General features: G+C 40.9%; 4 protein-coding genes across 4 annotated transcripts; 2 read left to right on the forward strand and 2 right to left on the reverse strand.

The window, feature by feature from the left end:
- The first annotated feature begins 3,004 nt into the window (after window positions 1-3,004).
- On the forward strand, window positions 3,005-7,175 carry tmem79b (transmembrane protein 79b). Its single transcript, XM_027000046.3, has 5 exons — window positions 3,005-3,140; window positions 3,595-4,334; window positions 4,790-4,984; window positions 5,186-5,408; window positions 5,660-7,175. Exons 2-5 carry the CDS (start codon window positions 3,827-3,829, stop codon window positions 5,859-5,861), a joined length of 1,128 nt encoding a protein of 375 aa, XP_026855847.2. The 5' UTR covers window positions 3,005-3,140; window positions 3,595-3,826; the 3' UTR covers window positions 5,862-7,175.
- Window positions 7,176-7,320: 145 nt separating this feature from the next.
- Window positions 7,321-9,384, forward strand: LOC145651201 (uncharacterized). Its single transcript, XM_081696603.1, has 4 exons — window positions 7,321-7,586; window positions 8,063-8,200; window positions 8,343-8,495; window positions 9,125-9,384. The coding sequence occupies exons 1-4, from the start codon at window positions 7,490-7,492 to the stop codon at window positions 9,172-9,174; spliced, it is 438 nt and encodes a 145-aa protein (XP_081552729.1). The 5' UTR covers window positions 7,321-7,489; the 3' UTR covers window positions 9,175-9,384.
- A 619-nt stretch (window positions 9,385-10,003) lies between these two features.
- cct3 (chaperonin containing TCP1, subunit 3 (gamma)) lies at window positions 10,004-15,909 on the reverse strand. The gene is made up of 14 exons (XM_027000048.3): window positions 15,793-15,909; window positions 15,090-15,151; window positions 14,947-14,997; window positions 14,632-14,694; window positions 14,440-14,536; window positions 14,158-14,275; window positions 13,769-13,955; window positions 12,691-12,840; window positions 12,313-12,445; window positions 12,105-12,186; window positions 11,459-11,639; window positions 11,121-11,366; window positions 10,714-10,845; window positions 10,004-10,415 (listed from the first exon to the last, which is right to left on the reverse strand). Exons 1-14 carry the CDS (start codon window positions 15,818-15,820, stop codon window positions 10,323-10,325), a joined length of 1,623 nt encoding a protein of 540 aa, XP_026855849.2. The 5' UTR covers window positions 15,821-15,909; the 3' UTR covers window positions 10,004-10,322.
- Window positions 15,910-16,210: 301 nt separating this feature from the next.
- On the reverse strand, window positions 16,211-24,262 carry pdia7 (protein disulfide isomerase family A, member 7). The gene is made up of 13 exons (XM_027000065.3): window positions 23,038-24,262; window positions 22,404-22,482; window positions 21,897-22,014; window positions 21,691-21,798; window positions 21,041-21,170; window positions 20,732-20,845; window positions 20,360-20,485; window positions 19,696-19,878; window positions 19,377-19,485; window positions 19,136-19,264; window positions 18,959-19,038; window positions 18,796-18,853; window positions 16,211-17,439 (listed from the first exon to the last, which is right to left on the reverse strand). Exons 1-13 carry the CDS (start codon window positions 23,235-23,237, stop codon window positions 17,350-17,352), a joined length of 1,524 nt encoding a protein of 507 aa, XP_026855866.1. The 5' UTR covers window positions 23,238-24,262; the 3' UTR covers window positions 16,211-17,349.
- Window positions 24,263-24,323: the final 61 nt, after the last annotated feature.

The raw sequence follows: 24,323 nt of genomic DNA on the forward strand, positions 1-24,323 counted from the left end.
CGTGTACAGCTGTGCCTTCACTCTCATTTAGGGCAACAGAAACAGCTCCATTTTAGAGACACACAGGCCAGTGTGACATTTAGAACTCATGACACCACTGCAGAGACAGTTGATTTACCCTCACCATGACAGAATGGGTAATGACTCATGAAATATATTGAGGGGAGCTAAACTTGATTCAATTATGCATTCTGTTTGTTATTTAAGAACTAGATACATTGTGTAGATTGAGGTTTAATGACAATGTTCTAAATGTTATAATGCTATTTAGAGTGGATATGGTATTTTGTCGTTTCTCCTAAGTGGCCTTAAATGTCAATGTTAATTTTACTGTAATACATAATGAGTTTAGTATTCGTGATTAGATTAATACATTAATATTTATTTCAATAATTTACAATAGAGTATCATAGAGCAAATAGCCAAATGTTTATATTATAGCCAATATTTCAGGCAACAATAACAACAACAACAATAATTATAATAATTTTAAAATATATAGATTATGCAGTATTCATTTCATTGCACTTCTTTCATTAACATGCATATTTTCTGTGGACAAAATTGAAAGTTAAATCAGTAATACCATTCAGTGAAACCTATGTTTGTCTACTTCTGTCAATAAGTTATGTGTGTGCAGTGCTTGAAACCAGAACTGCCTATTTATTTACACTGGTAAAATTATTTGCTGCAAAGTTTTTTCAGTTTGTTTTATGTGTCGAAGTAGTTAGAAAGAATAAGATTTCCTTACATTTGTTTAAATCAGTTAAAAACAATTAATTGCAATCCTAATGTAATACATTAAATAACATTTCACTATAGATTTATTAATGATAATAGAATTTTCTGGCAAACAACCAGGACTAGATTTGATTTGCTTAACCTGGCAAATGATTGAATTTAATTTAGAACCATTCAGATTCTGTAGGTACATTACATCATGATTTAAAACACCTCTATAGACCTAAAGCTGGAAAGGTGCAGTTAAATTCAAATCCACATGGTTCAGGAAATGCTTGTGGAAAGCCCATTTGAGAACTCATCAAATATACAATGCATTGAGTCATATTACAAAATTCACAGACCTGGGCTCTGTTTCAGAAAGCATGTTTAATAAACTCTGAGTCTAAACCTGGGTTGACTAACTCTGAGCTGTCAAATGTGTTATTTGTCAACCTGCGCCATCTCACGAGGGTCATTATCACCCTAAATGTAGCTAATGTAGATAACGTATATGCCATAAATTACTGACCCCACTTAACCCTTGGCTAAAATGTTGTGTAGATGCCGTGTGTGTGTGCGCGCATGTGCATACACACAGGTGCAAGCCAACTGACAAAAATGTACTTTGTAGCAACTGAGGATAAAATATAAAAATATAGTTAAGGTCTAATTTCATTACAAGCAATTGTGATGTTGTTCAGCCTCCCCTATCTAATTAAATGGCAGTTGGGACTGCATTCATCATGTATTTAAGTAGTTAATGAAATTTTATAAACACAAATAAAGTAAATTATCAAATATCCCAAGTCTACCAGTATTTAAAATGTCTATTTTAAAGCAACACCTAAATACATTTATACATACTGACCTTCGTGATAGCCAATAAAAGAAGGCTGAAGCCCAAAAAACAGGTGGGGGGTCCACCATCATCACAGAAGCTGGAGAGATGGCCCTTAGTGAAAACAATAGGAGACCCATTGATGAAGACATCTATGAAGGAATCTCATATAACCCCAATGCCATCAGGTCAAAGGCCTTCATAGGGGTTAGTTTTTCAAATGAATTATATAAATGTACATTCATCCAGTGGTAGCTCACTGATGCCTAACCATCAATCTTAGAACATACATACATACATACATATATATATATTGTGTGTAATAATCAATATTGTGTATAACAATCCTGAGTCATGCACAAACCCAGGCCACTTTGCTGCCACATTTATTGATAAAATATTGATTATTACACACACACACACACACACACACACACAAACACACACACACACACACACACACACACACACACACACTTATATATATATATATTCTGTGTGTAATAATCAATATTGTGCATATGTTGTGTATATATTTTTGTGCTCAACTTTTTGAAAAAAGCTGAGTCATACACAACCCCAGGCCACTTTCCTGCTACATTACTGATGATGTGGACTGACTCATAAATGGTGTTCACAGTGCAGAACACTAACTAAGGGGAGTAGCTGCCATGTTAAGTATCCTTTATTTGAAATGCTAAAGGCTAATATTTACCTGCACATTAATGCTGTGGAAAAACTTACACACATAATCTCCTTCATTTACTGAAGGGGCTGTGATAGGAATTTGAGTGCATCCAGTCACATCTGGAAACCCTAAAATATATCCAAATAACTGATTAGTGCTTTAAGTCTCGAAGGTCATACTAATCAAATTAATTATTCATTAGACTGATACTAAAAATCTGCACAGTACACGTTTTTGTGCAAGAGTAACATTTCTGGCAGCCCAACATACAGTTGCCTTGGAAATATGATCAGCATCCCATTGGCAAAAAAACAGAAGTGCAACCAATATGTGTGCAAAACAAGGAATCTGTTCCACGTTGTGTCATATGAGCGACGTGAGGACCGAGAATATTGTTCAGAAAAATAATCGAATGTGCATAAAACCGGTAATGCTAAGTAGATAATCATCAGGGAATGATAAAGTCAAACAAATAAATAAAACTACCAGCGAGCAGGTTTGGCTCTATGTTGCCATAGTAACTGACAGAGTTTCGCTGAATTCGCTTTGGGAAACCAAAAACCCCAAGTTTCCTTCAACAAACTCTTCAGTTTCACCAAATCCGTTTTCCGATACAGAGCTCTGGAATTCGTCCAGTCAAAAAACAAACAAACAAACCAAAAAAAAACCCCCCCAAAAAAACAACGACCAAAAAACCAAAACAAGAACAACAAAAGAACGACCAGTAGCCACAAGGTGTCAGTAACGAAGGGCGAAAGGAACCTCCCCTTTAAGAACCTGTTCCTTCACCTGGACACACCTGAACTTCTGTTTCAAATACGTAGACAAAATTTATTTGGAAACAAACCAAACTGAAGGAAGCTACTTTTTTTTGCGTGATACTCATTTGTGGTGAGCACATTAGAAATGTATTCGTTTATTTGTTGCCTAGGGGTATATATCGATGGTATGTCTTATCAGGTTACTTCCGTGTATTTTGGTCTTATTTACGATGGGCCTATACGTCGTATCACAAATTAGTTTTAGGTCAGACCTGTAGCCATTTTACACTGTAAACGTATTAAAACAAATTGGTAATATAAAAGATTCTGGCTTTTAAGTGGTGTGCAAAAAACCCCTACCTATTCTTTAACATAAAGTGGGCGATTTTGTTCTTTGAGACGAACATTACATGTTCGATAATTACACGGTCGATAATCACGGCAACTTGCCCCTATTTAAATGAGCATTCTAATTTTTAAAATCAAAATACGATGTGGAATAATTCCTATCTCAGCTAACAAACACGTTGATATATAAGAACCTGGCCATAAATTGTTTTCCTTTCCTTTCCTTTCCTTTAAAGGGAGAAACAGAAAGTGGACAAATGTGAGCTTATGGACACCGTCCTGAGAGATGGCCTTTGATAAATACCTCGATTATATTTACTGAACAGAAAAGCAGCTAACTACATAATTCATGAGAATGTCTAAGTCCCTTTTCTAGATTCACTCACAGTGGTCAAGAGCCTACAGGAGCTGACAGAGGAAACCCACAATCCTGGTCAGGTAGCAGAAGACGGGAAGATAAACACAGACATGAACGGAACAACCACAAAGAACCCAGTGGTTGATAAAGAACCGAGTACTCTGCCATGGCCTGAATATAAGTCTGATCATCCTAGTGGGTCGAGGCAAGCGGCGTCTGATCCTAAACTGGACAGGGTTGATTCAGACGTGGCCACAGAGATGGCAAACGTGAAATCAGATTCTGCGTCACTCCACGGAAGGTACAGCATGACGGAGAGCGCGAAAGAGCTGGGCGCATGGGAGAAGCAGGAGACTGAGGAGGGCCAGGTAGAAAAGGAGCCCTTGGTGCAAGGGGAGCACTTGGAGATTGAGGTGGAGCTGAACTCCATGCCAGAGAAGGCAGCAGGGGTGTTCAGCTCTACCGAGGCTGTGTTGCACTCCACTAGCATGCCTGAGGCATGCTCACTCAGACAGAATGCCACCTGCTGGGGGGAGGAGACGGAGGAAAGCCCCTTCCTCAGGCATTCAGATACCCTGCCAAAGGGGTATTCTTCCAACATGAGCAATACATCAACCTGTAAGTAGAAATAACATGTTGTGCTAGAATTTTGTTTTGTATCTAGTGCTACTGTAAATATTTTCTACTATTAAATTAATGAGGCACATATCTTGGCTCAGATTAAGCTTTGTTCTGAACTGAATAACATTTTTCTTTTGAAGCGCTAGTATTTTAATTATGATTATTCTGTATCTATAAAATGCCTTTTAATAAAATACATGAACTTTGCCATTTGCTTACCCAATATATAGTTCACTGTAATACAATCTGAACTTTTTTGCCTTCTACAAATTTTCATTCAAAGCACGATTTTCCAAAAGCAACATATTAAATGAATAACTGTTTAAAAGTGATGCAAACTTATGTCTTGCCTTATTATATGCAAAGTGTAATGACACTTTTGTGGAACCAGGCCCTTTACAGAGAGTAGTCCCACATGCACAAAAGCATTTTCATTTGTTATTCCCTTCAAGGTAGGTGCATTGGGACCAGACGTGATGTAGTAAAAGCAGCTGTGGCTGTCCTTATGGCAGCCCTGATCTTCCCTGTGCTGGTTTGGGGCGGCTACACTTTCCTGCCCTTCGATGCTCCTCTGCTGGACAGTGCTCCTCTAAGGCTGGTCTATACACTGCGTTGCTCAGTCTTTGCGGTCATCCCAATTGTGTTAGGTAAGGACAAATACCACATGATAATTGCTGATTTCATAGGACACAAAACTGATAGGTGTTGAACTTTTGTTACTTGATTTCTACTGATTGAACAGCCTTTTCCCGTCAATGGGGCATGGTGTATACATGTTAACCTGATGCTGGGTTAGCACACCACACTCAAAGTCTTGCACATTCAACAGCTGTTTGCCTCTCTCGCAGGTATTTTGGTGTTGGGTGTGTCCCGTCTGCGGTACTCGTCTCTAAAGCCCCAGTGTGATGGAGAGCCAGAGATCGAAGCCGTGTACGTCCACCGCTGTTATGTCGAAGACTCCATCTCCCTCTTCCTCCTGTACTTCCTGCAGCTGGGTGTCATGGCTGCCTATCTGAGCCAGGAACTGCTCAAGTTGGTGCCTCTCCTCACCATCATCTTCGCCTTTGGCAGGTATCGTGTGCCTTTCACGGTGTTGAGCAAAGTTGTGGCAGGCTAACACCAGATGACACTCTTCTTTACATGCCTGCCATACATCTGCAGTTAGCCTGCACAGAGGAATAGCAGCACAGCGTACATCCAGCTGTTTGCAGTTTTATTTTGCCTGGATGATGCTTTAAACAGTCTGTACATGTATGCGCATCCCTTTTCAGAGCAGACATGCATAAACGTTGCCTACATCCACTGTGCTTATGCACCCTCAGGCTGGTGTACTGGATCGCAGCAGTGTGGGGCAGCAGCGTAAGAGGCTTCGGCTTTGGCTTTTCCTTCCTGCCCATGTTGGCCATGCTGGTGGCCAACCTGTACTTCATCTTCATGGCTGACTCGGCCGGCTCAGTCTTCGCACAGGACGACTTGGGCCCTCTCTATCTGCTTCCAGAGAAGAGGCAGAGATTCTGGGGCTAGAGGGGCTATGCCAGTGCCAGCCAGAATTGGACAAGAGTTGATCCATCTGTGACCCTGTTTCTGATCTCTATAAGCTACAACTTCACAGACCAAAGGCCTGCATACGTATAACCGTCAGCACGCCACTGCATTAGGCAGGGGTTTAGAGAGAGAGCCCTTGTATTGTCTCTGCCTGTCAGTAATGTGCAAATGATGGACACCGCGTTGTGGGTTTACAGATCAAGTTCTAATGATGCAAACATCCAAACATTTGGAAATGCTCCTCCTATTAAAAGATTGCACAAATCTAATTGGATTGAAACCAGTAAGTGTCGTGCTCACAAAGGGTTGACATTTTACCTTATGACAGCAAACTGCGATCCAAGAGAAACCATACACCACTGAACAGTTTTCCCTCCTCACTGCATCCCACTAGTATAGCAAAAACAAGGCAATGGCTAGAGATCAGGAAGAATCCTCTCTTTTCCAGCTGATTGGTTTTGTGATTTTGGCTAAATGGATTGCATGCTAGAATAGTTTAGCTAGATTTGGGTAAATTAGCTATAGCGGAGCACCTTACTCTGCTCAAACAGTACAGTAGGGGGACAAATGAATAGCGGCCTATGCCATCAAAGCATGTTTTTAATATTCTGTAATTCTGTAATTTAATCGTGAAAAGAGTCAACAGGACACCAGTACTTATTCTTCAGCATGTAACTTCAAAAATAATGTGAGGTGGCATCATTTAAGTATGTAGTTCTATGGTATTGCTCAGTAAGGCTTTAACTTCTCAAATGTTATGCGACTCTTTCTAGACCAAGTGTAATATGTGTTTCTTACTCATATCTCCTCTTTCTCTTCCATTTTTTTCACCATCGATTTTGTGTTTATGGAGAGAAAAGGTGGGTTAGGAGACTGAATAGTGCTTCGTCGATCAGGTGCTGGGGGAAACAAATGTTTAATTGCCAAATTATCCCAAATAAAAACAAGGTACTGTAAGCTTTTTCATGAAAGTGGGGGCACTATTAATAAACTCTCAACGTGAGATGCTTTACAGTCTTACATAGATGATAAATCTGTATCTATGTTAATTATCCGAACTAGTACACCTACCGCTGCCAATCTGGAAACACCTGCTGTTTTGTATTAACCTACCTTGCGTCATGTCTTGTCGATTAAGTGCATTCCAGCAAAAGGATTGTTTCATTTTGTTCAAACTATAATTCTGTAGGCAAAAGTCAAAATAGGTTTGATATAACTAGCAATTAAGTGAAGTTTATATAGATTGTATGTAATTGCTTTCTAGGGCTGAGACCAATAAACTGGGTAAATGCTTCTTTTATCCTGCGTATAAAATTATGCCATAAATATTTTAACAATAACGTATTGCTTTTTGATACTTTATTATTTCACACACGGTGAAAATCAAAAAAGCAGACGACGTGAGAACACAGCCAGTCAGATCACCCCAACGATGGTCGACTTGTGGCTCAACTTGTTAAACTGGTTATGGTTTGTCGGAGGGCAAAAAATACCACCGTGACAGCCAAACAAGCAGAGACTGAAGACAGACCTCAAGAGAGGTGCCAAGGCGAAATATCGAGAATATATCTAGAAGTAAACGCTTTAACGCGTTAAAAGTTTCAACTATGACGATCATGAAAGGGAGAAGGACGCACAGCGCGGCTCTGCTGCGACTCAGGGAGAGTTGCCCTTTCCGCAACCTGAGCAGAAACAAGAGCTGTGGTAAGAGCGGTTAACAGCATGCACGGAGATTTATGGTACAAATGTTTCATGGTTCAGTTTTTTCTTGTACTTCTGCGTGTCAAAGTCAAAATAGGAAACATTTTTTGCAAGACATTTAAAGGTCGAAAATGAGGATCTCTGCAGTATGCTCTATATCAACCCAAAGGTTATCCATAAAATAAAACGTACGTAGAATTGGACTTAATGGTCTGCCTAAAATCATAGCTACCCTACGCGAACATTCGTCAATTTGATGTTTGATCATACCTAGCAGTTACATTTTTCACTGATAATACATGAGTGATTAACGATGATTTTAAGATTTCTTGGACAAAATCCATCCAAACTCAGTCGGAATATATATGCTTTTTTTTTTTTTACTCTACGTCACCTCGGTAATGTTAAATTACATTCTGTGCACGTCTATGTATTTTACGTCATGTAATGAAGCGTTTCAACAAACGCTCTCTCCAAAGGTTCCAGCGCCTCCTCATCAGGAAGCAGATGGAGAATCTCCCGTGACCAAGCTGCGGTTCCTGCTGGTTCATACCTCGACACCTGCCCTCCTCAGTCGCCGACTGTACCACAGCTGTGTTACCACTCCGACCCACAAGGTGAAAATTCAGGAAAACTCGTGAACTCCGCATGCGAGACGTTAATTAAGTTTCTGTTTTTTTAACACAAGCGCATTGAACAAATAGGCAAAAAAGAAGCAAAGTCTAATGACCGTTCTAACGTTTTTTAAAATTTACACAGCTCCAGTAGCCATGGACTCAAACACAGCTCCTTCGGTTTATCGACCCATGTTTTCGAATTTTTCATGGGGCCCATGCACAGGGTCAGTGTCTTCTCCCTCAAACTCCGTGAATTTCCACCAAAGAAGTCTGTCGTCCAGTGACCCAAGCATGGGTAGGTATGAGCATATTTCAGGATACCCTGTTAAAGAGCTATGTGGCTTTTTGGTAACACTTCCGTCAAGATACGCAGCTACATGCGTAAGATGTGCATTAGCAATAGGGAATATATATTTTTGGGTTTGCAAGGTTCTAATATATACAATGTACTGCCTTTTTATTTTTGTCCTTTAAGCTCTTGTATGCTGTCTACATGTTGCGCACAAATGTTGGCTGACATGATTACAGCAACACGTTTGTAAAAATGGGATTCACCATGGTGATGAGTACAATGTAACTCATCTTCTCTGAATTACAACTGTACTTCCCCTGCACTTTCATATACAATTTTAAAATACAAACACTGCGCCTTTTCCTCTTGTGCTAATAAGTGGGGTTCACATTGATTTTCCATGGCAATGTTGCTGCTGTTTACAAGTCAGTATCATTGTTGAGGTCACAGTGGTCCACCTCCCAAAACCACCCAGCAAACAGTGGTCCTGTGGTCTTAAACTGACCACTCGACTGCTAATTGATTGTGCATGGTAGTGGAGGGTCTGTGCGTACACCTCCGAGGTGTTCCTCTGAATGTGGCTGGTGTGAGGCTTGGCTTGACAAGCTTTTTATGATCTGTACCCTTTGCAGATCTAGACAGTGCAGTGGACCCTGAGACTGGAGAGAGAGCTCAAGGATAAAGCCTCTAAAGGACATCTGAGAATCTGTTTTTATTTTTTAAACACCAGTGCATGTAGCTGCAGGGTTATGGTTGATTTCACAAATTTTATGGAAAGTCAAAAGATATTCTCTCAGTGGAGATCACTAGTCCATACTTTGTGCCTTGCGTGAAGAAGTGTAACCTGAGACTGGCTTGCTGGTTGGTGAGAACTCCTTTTGCCAGGCTCAGCTTTAGGACCGTTCTACAATATAGCTGTTTCGAGACCAAGACATTAAAGGAACTGGTTAGTTATTTTAGGTCAGTTACTTCTTTGTTCTATGCATATTGTACAAATTCAGGTTTGTAAATAATTGGTGCATAATATTTTTGGAGAGCATGTGAAATGTAATAGTATAACTTTTCACAAAATGTACACAGCACTATGGATATTGGGATTCTTAATATTCAGCATAAACCTTTTTTAAATTACAAACAAAATAGGTTTGAGGTTCCAAAAAAGGTTCAGGGAGTTAGTGTTTTTTTTTTTTTCTCTGAAATTTGAAATGTTATCATAGTGATTTGTGCCTGGGATTTAGTGTGTGAAATGCACAGTAAAACAGTACTGCAAAATTAAAGGAGTGTTCCATGTCAAATCCAAAAGTTAATGTGTGATTCCTTGTTTTGAAACCAGTAATGGGGAATTAAGTGAATATTCTTCAATGTTTACACTTCCTAACAGGAGTTAGTGGTCACTGAAGATGCCTTCATTAACAAACCAATATAAGGGAAGATGATTAACTGCTGCAATAAACCCCAGTAACTCTCCAACCTTAAAACTGGAGTTCATGCTCAATTAAGACCTCGACACGTTATGCTTATATAGTGAAATTTATCACAGTAGCAAATAAAAGTCAACAATCCCAGCAAACAGCTACGGAGTGAAGCATCAGGGTAGTCATACACATTCAGATGTTAACACAAATCTAAACATCCTGCTTGATTTTTCTTTGCAAAGGCATAGAAAACAACACGAGCCTACTGGAGCTTTACGTGAGCAAAGCCTAGCACAACACAAGTCACAGACTGTGGTAACAAAGACAACAGTCCATCACAAACCAGCCTAGACAGTTCCCTCTCCTTTGGTGTTTCTCACTCCCATGTCTTTAGCCCCTCGCACATCACCTCCCTTTACTCAGCTCCTTGACCTCCTCCCGTCTGCTCGTCCCCCTTTTTCTTATGCCCAGACACAATGTCATCAATACGCAGGAGCAGAATGGCCGTCTGGGGAGAGACACAACTCTTAGTATATTGCATGGCTTGTTATAGGGACTTTAAAAGGTAAAGCGGGGGGGGGGGGTAATTAGGGAAACGGAGCTTCAGTACAAAACTGCTTTCACAGGAAAGTATGAGCGCAAGCTGGTGAAATCTCACGATTAAAAATGAAATGTGATGCAAGAAGATTTAAAAACGGTGGAGTAAAGGGGGAAGTAGCCCAGTGACAAGAAACTATGATCAAAACACTTGTGAAACACTGAGTGCAGAATCTGAATGGAGGGATGCATGCGTTTCAGATCTCTACCTCCACTGCAGTCTTGTATGTCTGGGCTTTGACAGCCAGCGGCTCCCAGATGCCCAACTCTGCCATGTCTTCCAAAGCGCCCGTCTCTCCGTTCACGCCCCATGAGGTGCTGCCCTCCTGGGTGTGCTTCGCCTGCAGGAACAGCAGACCATTAATACCATACGTACATTTGATCACACATGTAGAAACCAGTCAGCAGGTCAGACCAAACAGATAGGCTGTCGCACATTTAACAGGCAGTTGTAAGCTGCCCTGTGTACAACGTGTCAACTTTATTTAGATCCATGTATTATCTGGTTTTGACCCAAGGGTGGGTATAAGCGAATATGCATTTACGATAAATGCAGTTCTGATTATGATGCACTTCCAGACAGCAAAGTGATCACCGCACGTGAATGTGTCCTCACCCTGAGGGACGTGAGCACGCGGATGGTGGAGGCTCCGCAGTTCTGGATGAGGGTGCGAGGGATGACCTCCAAGGCTTGGGCGACGGCGCGGTACGGCCACTGCTCCACGCCAGTGAGGGCGCGCGAGCGCTCCATCAGCCTGTGCGACACGGCCATTTCCACGGCGCCACCGCCCGGCAACAGGCACGGCTCCAGGAGCACATTGCGGCACACCTGCATGGCATCCTGAAGGTTCCGTTCCACCTCCTGCAGACATGGGGTTCGGCTCGTTAGCGCTGCACTCCTTTGGTGAGCATACGCTGCTGTTGCTTACAGCTGGGAGATACATGGAACCTTACCGCCAGGATCTCCTTGCTTGCTCCTCTCAGCAGGATGGTGCAGGCCTTAGGGTCTTTGCACTCGGTGACAAAGGTGAAATACTCATCACCGATCTTCTTCACCTCAAACAGACCTGCTCCTGTTCCCACGTCTTCCTCACGCAACTCATCTGTCCTGCTGGCAATGCGTGCCCCACAAGCTCTGAGAGAAGATGAAGTAATTAAAAAAACAAAATAATATATGAAATGATGTAGAGTACTTTATTTATAATGCACCAAAGTGTTATATATACACAAAAGGTCAACCGTTAAGATGAAGCTACACGCATGACTACAACATAAATGAAGACATACTGATAACCCACTTTACATATCTAAAGTATTTTTAGATACCAATGTTTTAAGAAATAGTAGTAACTGTAACTACTGTAATCTCAGTAGTAACAGAGTGCACACCCAATGTTCAGTGGTAAGCTGTACCACAGCTTCTGCATAGAGACTGCAAAGGCACGATCACCTTTGAGCTTCGGCTGAGACTGTGGAACAGGCAACAGTAATTGATCTGAAGGCCTCAGAGCCCTGGGCGCTGAGGGTGGAGCATATCAGCGCGAAGAGCATAAAAGGAAAAACCGTGGACAAACGGGGCTTTTTTTCGCCTCCAGTTTACCTGGCAATGCGATTGTTGTCCGTCTTTCTGACACGACGGATTGCAGTGATGTTGGCCTTCATCAGATAGTGCTGAGCAAGATCTGTGTGGAATGGAAAAGATATTCAGAGGTGCACTTGGAACTGACCACCATGCAACAGTGCTGATGTGGTAATGCAGGGCATGGCCATTTCAGCATGCATCTTTGTGTGTATTTGTGCATGCATACCTGAGATTCCCTTTTCAGTGAAGATCAGGTCGGGTTTGAGGCGGATGATGTCCTCACAGATTTGCTGGATATACTCTTCCTCCATTTGCAAGATTCTCGCAAAGTCTTCCTCACGGGTTATCTCGATATCCGTCTAAAGACAATAAAAGTGTATTATAAAAAGGGAAGTCTGAGCTCAGATCAGAATTAGTGCTGTAACTGGATATTCAGTTTTAGAGGCACGTTCCTAGACTGCACACTTAAATTAGCTGGCTGATTATCTTGGCTGATGCGTCAGCTGAATGCTCTAGAAAGATTCAGATTTGTACGTGTGCTCATATGTTGTTGGGATTTGTGTGTAAACAAGCAAGTGCGTCTCTGCTTGTCCATCTGTCTTACCTGGCTCTCGCCTTTCTTGTACTCAAGGGAGCAGTCAAGCAGTATAATTCGAGGGTTTTTGATGAGACGCCGCATACGAGGGTGTGTTACATCCTTATTTACCATCACCCCCTTCAGTACACAGGAGTCTTCGATGATTCCACCAGGCACCTGCATACACAAGCAATAATATTGGGATTATAGCACAGTAAACAAAATACTGATTAATTTAGTGCCTTTAGTTTGCTGTGTCATTACTTATTTTAGAAGCCTTATACAATTATGGTTAAGTGCTGCTTTAAAATACTTCAAAACATGAACATCACCTTTACTATTCATGTGTTAAGCATGTTGTAAAGTTCACATCAATCAAAATGTTTTGACAGGTCATGCTGAATTTTTCTCCTCCCCCAATTACCAGTCAGGCATTCTTGACCTACACATGACCAGTGGTCAGACAAGATCCTCAATACCTTCCACTACCCACAATTCTACACAGAAACTGAACTGGATTCAAGTCTTTATGGGACTTCTGACAGCTGGGATAAAGACCAATTCTAAACCAAATATAGGAGTGATGCTTATTGGAGACTGGGCTATCATAGTTTAATAAAATAAAGGCAGTGTTTTAAACAATATTAGATTTGTTCATGACAAACAATAGATCTTACTTCTCATTTTGCATCAAAAAGTTAGTGTCATCCTAATTTCTTTTTTAAACTCGGTCAACAGCAGCACAGAAACTAGGGTCCAATATACTTACATCCAGAACACCATTTTGGCTACTAGAGAACATTTACAGTATTTAGCAGATGCTTTCATCCAAAGTAACTTACAATTGTGACAGAGTACAACCTGACCAATTGAGGGTTGAGGACCTTGCTCAGAAGCCCAACAGTAGTAACTTGGCAATGGTGAAGCTTGAACTGGCAACTTTGTGTCCAGTACCTTAACTGCTGAGCCCTGCTCCATGCTACAAACACTCAGTAGAACACTACCAAAAATCTTACTTGAGCTGATATTCTTGAGCTGATATTCTTGCTGTGCTGTTAGATTACATATGCAGCTAAAGGCCAAACCCCTTCAACGTGACCCCTACCTTCTCCACTTTGGCGTACTTCTTAATATCAATCTCTGTGCGGCCATTCTCCTCCATCTCTACGGTGCGCACCGCATCCAGGGCGATGTTACAGGCCAGGCTGGACCAGCGGCTCAGCGCCTTGGTGTTGATAGCCGAGTTAATGATCTTCAGCATCATGTCTCGATCGTTCGCGTCCACTGGCATGCTGTGGGACAAAGTGACTTGGGGATTTACTGAATGGATCACCCATACTCTATATGCATGCACGTACCACTCACACAGCCCAACATGAACGCTGCCACTCAGCCCAGTGGAAATGCACCAATTTCAGTCCATTTTAAACTAAGAGCCACAGTCACATCTGTGTCAGCGTCTGCCCGCGTAGCATGCACGGATGGAGACCCTACCTGATCTCTTTGAGCATGTTGAGCATGTCGTCTAGAGCCTGCCTGTAAGCACTGATCACCACTGTAGGATGCATCTGCTGCTCCAGGAACTGCTCTGCCACTGACAGCATCTCTCCGGCTACATACAATCAGCATCTCATTACACAGTGACAGCACCGATGTAGTGATAACAGTACATAATTGCATACAACTGAGACTTCTTCCCCTTAAAAGTCTGTTCCTGCCCTTAAAAATCCGATGACATAGTCATGCAATGCAAAAATGCAGCAAATGCACACTCACCCAGGATAATGACGGAGGTCGTGCCGTCCCCCACCTCCTCGTCCTGGGTGCGGCTGATCTCGATCATGGACTTGGCAGCAGGGTGCTGCACTTGGATCTGCAGGTAATGGGTTCGGTGAGAAAACGTGCAGCTGACAAAGCACATCATCAAACCCCAAAAGGTCCTTCAGAGGCCCAGGAGGTCTAGAATACCTCTCTCAGGATGGCGTTGCCATCGTTGGTCATGACAATACCTCCCATAGGGTCCAGCAGCATCTGCACAAGGAAAGAAGATTAGTGTGTGTTGCTGAATGGGTCTAGTCCTTAAAATCCCATAGACAACCAAGACAGCATTTTTTTCATCAGCCTGATGTAATGGACTGAAAATGGTGATGTCACTGTTGAATAGGAAAAGATGTCTTGCAGATCCAATCCAATGTCATAACCCAGCAGTACAATCTAGTAGTAGACAGAATGCATCTGACATTGAGGCCTTGTGCAGAGTGAAGAGTTTCAAGTGCTACACACCTTCATCATAGCTCTTGGTCCCAGACATGTCCTGATTACATCTGCTATGGTCTAGAAACCAAAGAGCAAATAACAGGTTGTCTGATGCAGTCATAGAGGTGTGAAACAAGTGTCTATAGGTCAGTTATTAATGAATAATTTACCTTAGCTGCATTAATATTTCCTGTCTGGACCTTCCTTCCAGACTCTCTCTTCATATTCTGGCCTAAAGCATACAGGAATGAAGATTTTAAATATAATACAGTAACGTGACAGTGAACTCGGTGTCAGGAGATATCTGGGTAGAAATGAACTAATAAAAAGATGTCGTATATGATCAGTACTGAAAAGATCATTCACTTACAGTCCGCTAGTTTACTTGTGAACAAGAAAGTAGCTGTCCTAGGTTAGCCAGCTAGCTCACATAATACTTTTTAAAACAACGCAGGTTAATCAGCTACCTAGCTAACTGATGCCAAACCAGGGAAGCCATTCTAGGCCAATTCGCCGGCTCGCTATCCTACCTATATTTAGCTAAGCTAGCTAACATTTCTAACATTTTGCAAATGTTGGCTAACACGAGTGTCAACTAGAAACTAACTAGTACGACGTAGTTGCTGATAAAGAATTAGATAATCTCTCCAGTTAGGATAATCCACCTAGCCACATACAACTACAATAGGTTAAGTTAGCTAGGCAGCCGGTGACCAAGCAAGGCCCATGCCATGCCCGCTAGCTTGTTAGCCAACCTAGCTAGCAAAAAAGTGAAACGACTAATGGAAGATAAAGCTCAGCTGACATGTGATTCGTAAATATTACACCCATCACAATACACATTTTGGCAGAAAAAAAAACAATGATGCTCACTAAGCACAAGAACCGGTCGCCCCATCATGTTTGCAGCGTGGTTTCGTTAGCCGGTACCCAAATCCGCATGCAGGGTTAAGAAGAAAGGATGTACGAGGCGTGACCGGAGATTCGGTAATTGCGTGCACCAATGAGCAACGGGACGTTTTTGATAGACACCCTTTTCCACCAACTATGTTGACATTTTCCTTGCATTGGGCGGGACAAGGTAAAGAAAGCGTGGGGAAGTGTAGTAATGGAGGAGGGGTTAGCTGAACATACCAGAAATTTCCTTGAAGAGCTTGACAGCTCACTGACTAACGGTACAGAACGCAGTGTGTTACCATATCTATTCTTTTGAGTCAAAATATGAAGAATAATACTGGGTAACAAGACAGGTTCATAAGTGCTCGGATAAAAAGTGTTATAGACTAGTAAATAAGCGACGTTGTCCATTTTTATTTAATTTGCAGATACTAAATACATTCAGACAAAAACGAAGAGGTAGAAGGTTCCGAGAATTTCTAATGAGCTGTTAAATAATTTAGACACCGTGCCTTCGAAAACGCAACCCTTTGTGTTGAATTAATATATATGTCAAGACGGGTCTGTGATCGATTAATGCGGATTTCTTTCAGATCTAAAAAGTATGATATTCCGGTGTTTTCCCCCCTAAACATTCCGCTCAATATTATGCAGATCACAGGAACTACACTTCTTTGTTAAATTTTGAGTGATTTGTGTAATAGTCTGTTTGAGATCACGTTCACATGATCACAGCTTAAAAAAAAAGAAACACTTACAAGTTCCATGTTCAGTACTAATAATCAACTTAAATGCCCAAGTATATTATTCATTTAGAAAAAATATCTTTCTGCAGAGGCTTCTAAAATGTAGATGACCTGAACAATGCTTAGAGTAATTCTTACTATCGAAACAACACGATATAATGGAGAATTTAGCTGTTCTTGCTTTACTACATAGCACCAGTTTGGTAACTACTAGGTATTTATACATAGCAGTAAATAATAACAATGATGACTAATAATAATAATAATAATCATCATACTTTGAAGTACTTTTAAAAATATTAATATTTTAGGCAATATAATTCCAAAACAACCAAGCCTTTTCAGTTTGTAACTGTCTTATCATATGGTGTTTCACAATATGCAATTGTTAAAATTGTCTCTATTATTATATACTCCAAATCAGGTAAGAGGAATTCATAACTCGTTTCCACACTATGCATTACACTGGCATCACCTTACACTATATAAGAAACATTTATTCTCTTCCAATACACAGGCTTACTTACAGTATCTAAAAGTACACTAATATTTCTTTCACACACGCACTCACGTGCACACATCCATGTCAAGCAATAGTGGATGAATCACTACTTGATGATCCTGCTTATTGTCATTTAGATTAACGACTATATATATTTTTTTCATCTAGTCTATTCAGTGTCATTTTCAGGCTGCCTCTTTGTCCTCAAAGAAGCATAAATGCCAAATATCAGTTCACATCTCCAGCTGTTGCACGTGCTATCTTCATGGGTCTTTTGAACCAAGTTCATAGGTCCTCTCTTTGGGTGCTTAGAACCAGAGGATTTGTAGCCTCTTTCTTCAGAAATGTGAGGAAGTCATTAACCTCACGTCCACCCTTAGGGAAAACAAATTAATAAAGAATTAAATTAACTGCAATTGTGCTGGTCATACTTTTGAGGGCTGATGGTTCATTATGACAGAGAATGAACACATGGTATGACAAATATTTAGCAGCTGCCAAGATGTTGAGTGGAAATGTTGTAAACATGATTCTGCCAAATTGACTACGAAGCAATACCTTCCATCTCACTAACTTAATTACATCGCCACATGACTGATAACTAGAAAACTGCACATTCAAACAATCACAAATCCCAACTGTCTAAAAAGGCTATAGTAATCTTTCCTTACTGTACTAAGTTGAACTAATGATTAGAAAACTCCACACAAGGGCCAGTAATGAAAGACTATAACTTGTTTGCACTTATGAAGTCAAACACCAGTTATTTATACAAATGTATTAAAAGGTACCAGTGTCTTTATAAAAACACACAACACAGATTATCTGCAGTATGACAATATAATCAGAAACACTGTTCCATTATGCAGTATTAACTAGTAACCATTTATCTGCTGCTTATTAGAGAAATACATTTGAGTGAATTGCTGACTTAGCCCTCAGCTTTGCAATAATGACGGTCTCGAATGATCTCTGTTTAGTTGATTATATTCTGAGAGTTAACATTACTAGTGGGACTGTTAACGAACAGTGGGACACCAAGAGATATGGGCTTGACTTAATTAGAAGGTTGCCAGTTCAAACCCCACTGCCAAATTGCCACTATTGGTCCCCTGAGCAAGGCCCTTAATCCTCAGTTGCTCAAGTTGTATTCAGACATAATTGCAAGTCGATTTGGATAAAAGCGTCAGCTAAAAGTTAAATATGTCTGGTGTCACGATTAGTCCCTCCCAGCTTCTGTGTTCCCCGTCTTGTGTAGTTTAGTTCCATGCCGTAATTTCGTTTTCTCCACCACTCGTTTGATTGCTTACACCTGTCCCTCGTTTCTACCTTGTTAAGTTCATGTATTTAAACCGTGTGCCCGGTGTCTTTGCTGTTCGTTGCATATTTATTCAAATGGTTGTGTTTCTTAGCCTTTGTTATAGCCTGCTTCCCCATTTGCCTTCGTGTGTTTTGTTTGTTTGTTTAATCATGTATCTCTGTGTCGGCTCTATGACCCTGGACTGCTACAACGACTCTGATTTTGTATTTGCCCATAATAAATCTTGCTCTTCTCTGCCCATGTGTTCACCTCCTAACCGTTCACTGTTACATCAATCCAACTATGTACACTTGTCAATGCCTACATGCAGAACTGCCTGATTGTTCCTTTATTTGTATATATGACAACTATTATATTCTTATTAAAAATATAATTTAAATTATACATAAAAGCACGTAGTGGGCAAGTACCTCGTATCGCCGCGGCTGGTCCTTTTGTCTAGCAGGTGCAAAGTAAATAGTGGGAAATCTGAAGGACAAAAATTATTTATAGTATAATCAGTATTAGCTATGAGCATGAACAAAAGGTTTAAGGAATGAAGCAAGGTTAAAGCACTTAGAAGGATTTCATTACCCTTGAACATCATAATTTGGAGGAACGTCATTGGCAGTAGCATCCATCTTAGCAATGACCATGTAGGGGTCACCAGACAGCTGAGACAAAGACCATATTACATATTACATAATATTACACTCACAAAAACAGATAAAACGAGTTAAGGCTACACTCAAATCGTTCCACTACTAATACCTTCTCTCCGAGCTCAGTATATTTGGGCTCCAGGTTTTTACAGTGACCACACCATGGAGCATAAAACTCTAGCAGCACATCTTTCTCTGGGTCATTCACAATCTCCTCAAAAGTGTCAGCAACCACAACCTGTGTAGTTGAACAAAAAACAAATACGAAGTTTTTTCGTAGTTTTTACCACCACAATTTACAAACAACACGGATGGTGACCATTTTTTTGTGGCAGGACTTTTAGGTAAACCTTGACAGGGCCATCATTTGATTCTGGTGCAGCCTCAGATTTGATGTATTGCTTTAACCGACCAGCAAAATAATTCTCCAGGAATCTCTCCAGTGATTTACCATCGCTCCTAAGGCAAAGAGGAAAACAAAGGTTTCAAGCAAAATCAATCAGTCACAACCAGGTTAACAGCTTGACCCTTTTGCACCACTGCTTGACCTGTCACAGGTTATGTGCTAACCCAGCTTGAAAGTTTGGTGCGACACACAAAACGATGCTACCGATAAGTCCCTCTTCTCTCAGCTGTGAAATATGAGAGGTGCCTTTTAATGGGCCTTACGTGAACTCCTCCTGCATAGTATACTTGTGTCCTGCTCTGGTTCTGATGGTGATGATGGGCAGCTCTCCTCCATTGGAGCGCCCAAGCCCAAAATCCTCCTCCAGCTCATCCTGGAACTCTTCCCGGTTGGCCACAGCAAAATTCAGCCCACTAGACTGGAACTGTGTCGCCACCTTCATCACCCTGAGAGCAAGAGCTGGGTTAAAAATGGAAACAGAAAGCAGCTGGTAGAGCAAGCTGAGCATGGTGGCAGTAATCCCAATGTCATGGGTTCACCTCCCAGAGTCATATGTACTGCCATACTGATACATGGATAAGAGCTTCTGCCAAACGACAAAAATGAAAAGGTGCCCAGGAGGCCTGCGCTGATCAGAAATGCTGGATGATTTATACGTCAGGAAATGTGCTGTCCATGGCTTTAAAGTGCACACTAGTAGATCATATTTGTCTGGGAATCTGTGTATCCTTTTCTTGCCCATATCCTATATTAGCTTTAGACTGTCTCATTCTGTCTTTGGTTAAGGCAACAAAATGTCATTCTAGTGGCATACCTTATCCTTACCATGGCTAAACTAATCAGTCACTACCATACTAGGAAATACTACCATGTAGGAAATGTTAAAGTAGCTTTGAAGCTGCACTGTGACCACATTTCAAACCTTACCTGTTACGCCAGTAATTTGTACCCTTTGGGTTGCGGATGTAATCAACATCATAATAGGCTGTGAGCAGATCTCTTGTTCTCAGACTGTCTTTATTCTCAGAGTTCAGATGAGGGCACAGGCCAAAACTGAGAGTAAAAAGAACCAAAAATGCAAATCAGTAATGCTGATGAAGCACTGAAGGTAAGACACTGACGCAAATGAGAATCATTCGCATACAATGCATTGGCAGAGAATGTACACAGTAGTAGACATTCTCAAAATATTATAGGATTATATAGAATCAGTTTACACTTTAAATCTGAGGGAGCTCAGGTGAATCAAATCAGAATGAAGTAAATGTAGACTGGTACAAGACCATGGATAGAACACACATGTTGTCCCTGATGAAATCAAGAACCGAAGAGGTTGAGACTGGTTCAGAAAACTTCAACACACTCTCCTCAAACTTGCTGTTCAGGTGTGGAGGCCGAAACAGAAGAACACACCTGGAAGGATGCAAGAGATGTAAATGATGTGCATGTTTGTTTTTTTAAGCACACACACACACACACATAATGATGGTATTGTGGTGTATTAGCAACAGGATGGGCAGAACTATTTTGGTAAATCAACAATGAAATATGACACTTTCAAACTATCTTTCGTTCCTCTTTTCAACTCATGCATCTGTCTTCACGTACTCCTCATCCACGGAGTGTTTCAGGCCTGTTCCCAGATCAGTGGCGTGGGCGAATCGGTAGCTATCTCTCAAAGCATCAGAGGCCTTTAGAAACTCAACAAGCTGCAAACTGTCAGCTCCTGAGAAAAAGCCTAAGAAACAGGGATTGGCACACAAAGGCAGTGAGGATTTTATATCTAAAGAACATTCACTGTAACCTGAATGAAAGCTGTTAAAGCAAACTCTAAATTCTGCTCTAGGTGATCAAAAAGGCTCTGACTAATAGCACTGGGCTCCCTGACTTACTGATCCTTATAATTACTGGAGCGGAAGGATACTGTTAAAACAGGTTTAATCTTTGTCATCCATTCAAATATAGTAATCAGCTTGAAGGACATGCATTATTTAAAACCGTGTGTTTAATCTACACATTTTGTAATGTTTCAGATTTCCTTGATGGTTTGTATCCCATGCCGCATTCAGATATAAAAGTCCTAAAGCACAGATCACCAGTCAATTCAAATGAACATACACTGTAGTTCCAAGAGGTAGACTTGTTTTGTTTTATGAAGACATATGGTAATTCATTGCTTTTTATCCATATTTTAATCTAATCTATTGTAGGTCATTTTTTATGCATCCAAGAAATGGATTAACCTGATCACAACTCACCCACTATGCTGGCCTCAAAACTGTTTATGAAATAATCCACCTCAGCCTCGCTATGCAGTGGTACAGAGCTTGGTCCAGCCTGCTTCTTCATATAGCTCACAATGCCATCTATACACAGGTCAAAAGCACACCAAAAAGTATATTACATGCTATGCCAAAAAAGCACAAGGTTACAGCAAAGATTTATGTATAGATGAAAGACACACCGGCTGTGCGGGGACCATCATAGGAAGATGCCTCCTCTCCATTACGGAAGATTTTCAGAGTGGGATACCCATTCACCCCAAACCGCCCACATGTCTCAGAGTTGGCAGTGCAGTCAACCTGATCAAGAGCATTTAGATCAGTTTTCTGACTCACAGAATAAACTATTGCACATGTTGCACAAAATAAAAATAATGATACTACAAAAGCAAATGTCTTAGAATAAAAACTTTGTAGACATGTTCCCAAATAAAAGTATAATATTACTCCATCATCCTCTAGTTAATTGTGGTCCAATTCTAGTTTAGCTACAGGACCAAGGAGATATACTTTGAAAGTGTTTTTCAGCACTGAATAACTGAATAAAAGGAAACAAACGCAAACCCCAACTAGCAAACCAGTGAACACTACACAGATCACGCAAATGCTATAATTAAATAATTAATTGGATCCAAGCTTTGAGGAAGAGACTATGGGATTTTTGTTTTGTTTTTTGCACATCTGCTTACCTTTGCTAGGGGCACTGTGCCCTTCAACCTGGTAGCAGCAGTTTCATATTCAGGCGCTAACCTCTGACAGTGACCGCACCTGTAGATGCACAGAGTCTTTTAGCTGTACGGCTGGAAGCTTCATCAACACTACTTCATGAACATCAGGACTGATGCAATGCAGATTCATTTCGTCCTGGCGATGACCACTGATCTAACAGTGGTCGTGTCAAAAGCCATTGCTGAATATTTTAGAGAAAGAAGCTTGAATAACTAATGTTTTAAAATGCTTTTGAAGATCAGGTATCTTATGCGACCAAGATTTTGGGCTAGGCTAGCTAAACCTTTACATAACGTTAACTGATGAGATGTTAGGATCTTGTATTACTGACATGCTACCACGGTTTAATTAATTCATTCATTCATTTTCAGCTGCAAACATTTTCTTTGCATGTTCCACCCTGAAAAAGGTAAGTTAGGTTAATATAGTGGTTAGCTGATCTGTTGTGGTTGCTAGCTAAAGTACTACAGGTTAGCTAACTACCAATACACTGGAACCAAGAAATTCTAAAAGTGGCGTACTTAACACAGCAAAAGGTCTCATTTTAAAACAAGGTTTCCCACTTGACAAGCAATATTAGTTGAGTTTGCATACCACGGAGCGAAGAATTCCACTAGCATAGTTTCGTGTCCGGCTACAGCGTGGTCAAAAGCAGAGTCCGTGTTCAAAACCAGCACGTCGCTGCCCTCCGCAAATGAGGATTTGTGCAGGAGACCGATCCAAAAAAAAGAAACGAACAAAACAAACATGTTAGGAGCACGGCCAATCGACTCGACATTTGTTTGCTTCTTCATCACGACTGGCTTCAAACTCTTTTGGCCGAAATACTACAGCTGGGCAACGCAGCTCCACTTAAAAGTTGGCCGGACGTTGGGGGTAACAGCCGTGCGGCAGCAGCTGCAGCATACAGCCGCTGAGTGGGTGAGAGCCTGAACCCTCAGTGGACGTTTCACATGAAAAGTAAATGATATGCGTGCCTATCCACACTAAGATTATCTTTGCGCTGTGGTTTACATTGTAAATCACTCAAGAGTTTCAGAAGATAATGGTTGGTACTGGTTCCTAAGGGGTTACATTTTGGCTTTCCGGGGAAAAAAAAACAAAAAAAAAGGTATATATAGTTGTATATATAGATGTATATATAACCAATTATTTTACTTAATTACAGGACCAATAAGAACTGCCTATATGACTAAGATAATCTTATTCCTCTCCATTCAACTGTTCCTTGGTCATAGAATAAATGCAAATCAGATGCCATAAAAATCCACTACTTCATTAGACACTTGACTAATCCGAATGTTCCCAGGTATTTAGCGTTAGTGAAGATTAAATGTTTTAGATGCGAAAATGCCGTTTTAACAAAACACGTGTAATCCCCATGTCGGAATCCAGTTTAATAGAGTCGACCCAAACTAGCCACTTCACATCTATAATTGTCAGATTTGTTTTTGTTTTATTATAGTCACAAGTCTAAAAAGTAATTTAATCAGAGTTGGTGTATCTGAGGTCTAAGTATAAGGACAGTTTATTTGAACACGTCTTGCAGCTGTGTGGGGGCGCTTTTTCAGACCATACAAAAGATCATACGAAAGCTAACCTCGCATATCCTCTCTGGCCATACGCTACTCTGAAGCACTCTGACCAACGGCTGCGTGCCGGCCGTGTACGTGACCGAACAATTACGTGAGACGCACAATGTATAGAGACTAGAAAACTAAGGCCGACATGCAAGAATAGCCTAATTCCGGCCATTTTATTAATCCCGACCGGACACGTTTAGGTCCCCAAAAAGAGGCCATGTCTGGGACAAAGGACGCATGGTCACCTTGTCCTGTCACTAAATATAGGCATCAAAACAGAATACTGTGCTTGTTTTT

Source organism: Electrophorus electricus, chromosome 14 (genome assembly GCF_041902795.1).
Source record: "Electrophorus electricus isolate QZ-2024a chromosome 14, ASM4190279v1, whole genome shotgun sequence".
NCBI classification, from domain to species: domain Eukaryota; kingdom Metazoa; phylum Chordata; class Actinopteri; order Gymnotiformes; family Gymnotidae; genus Electrophorus; species Electrophorus electricus.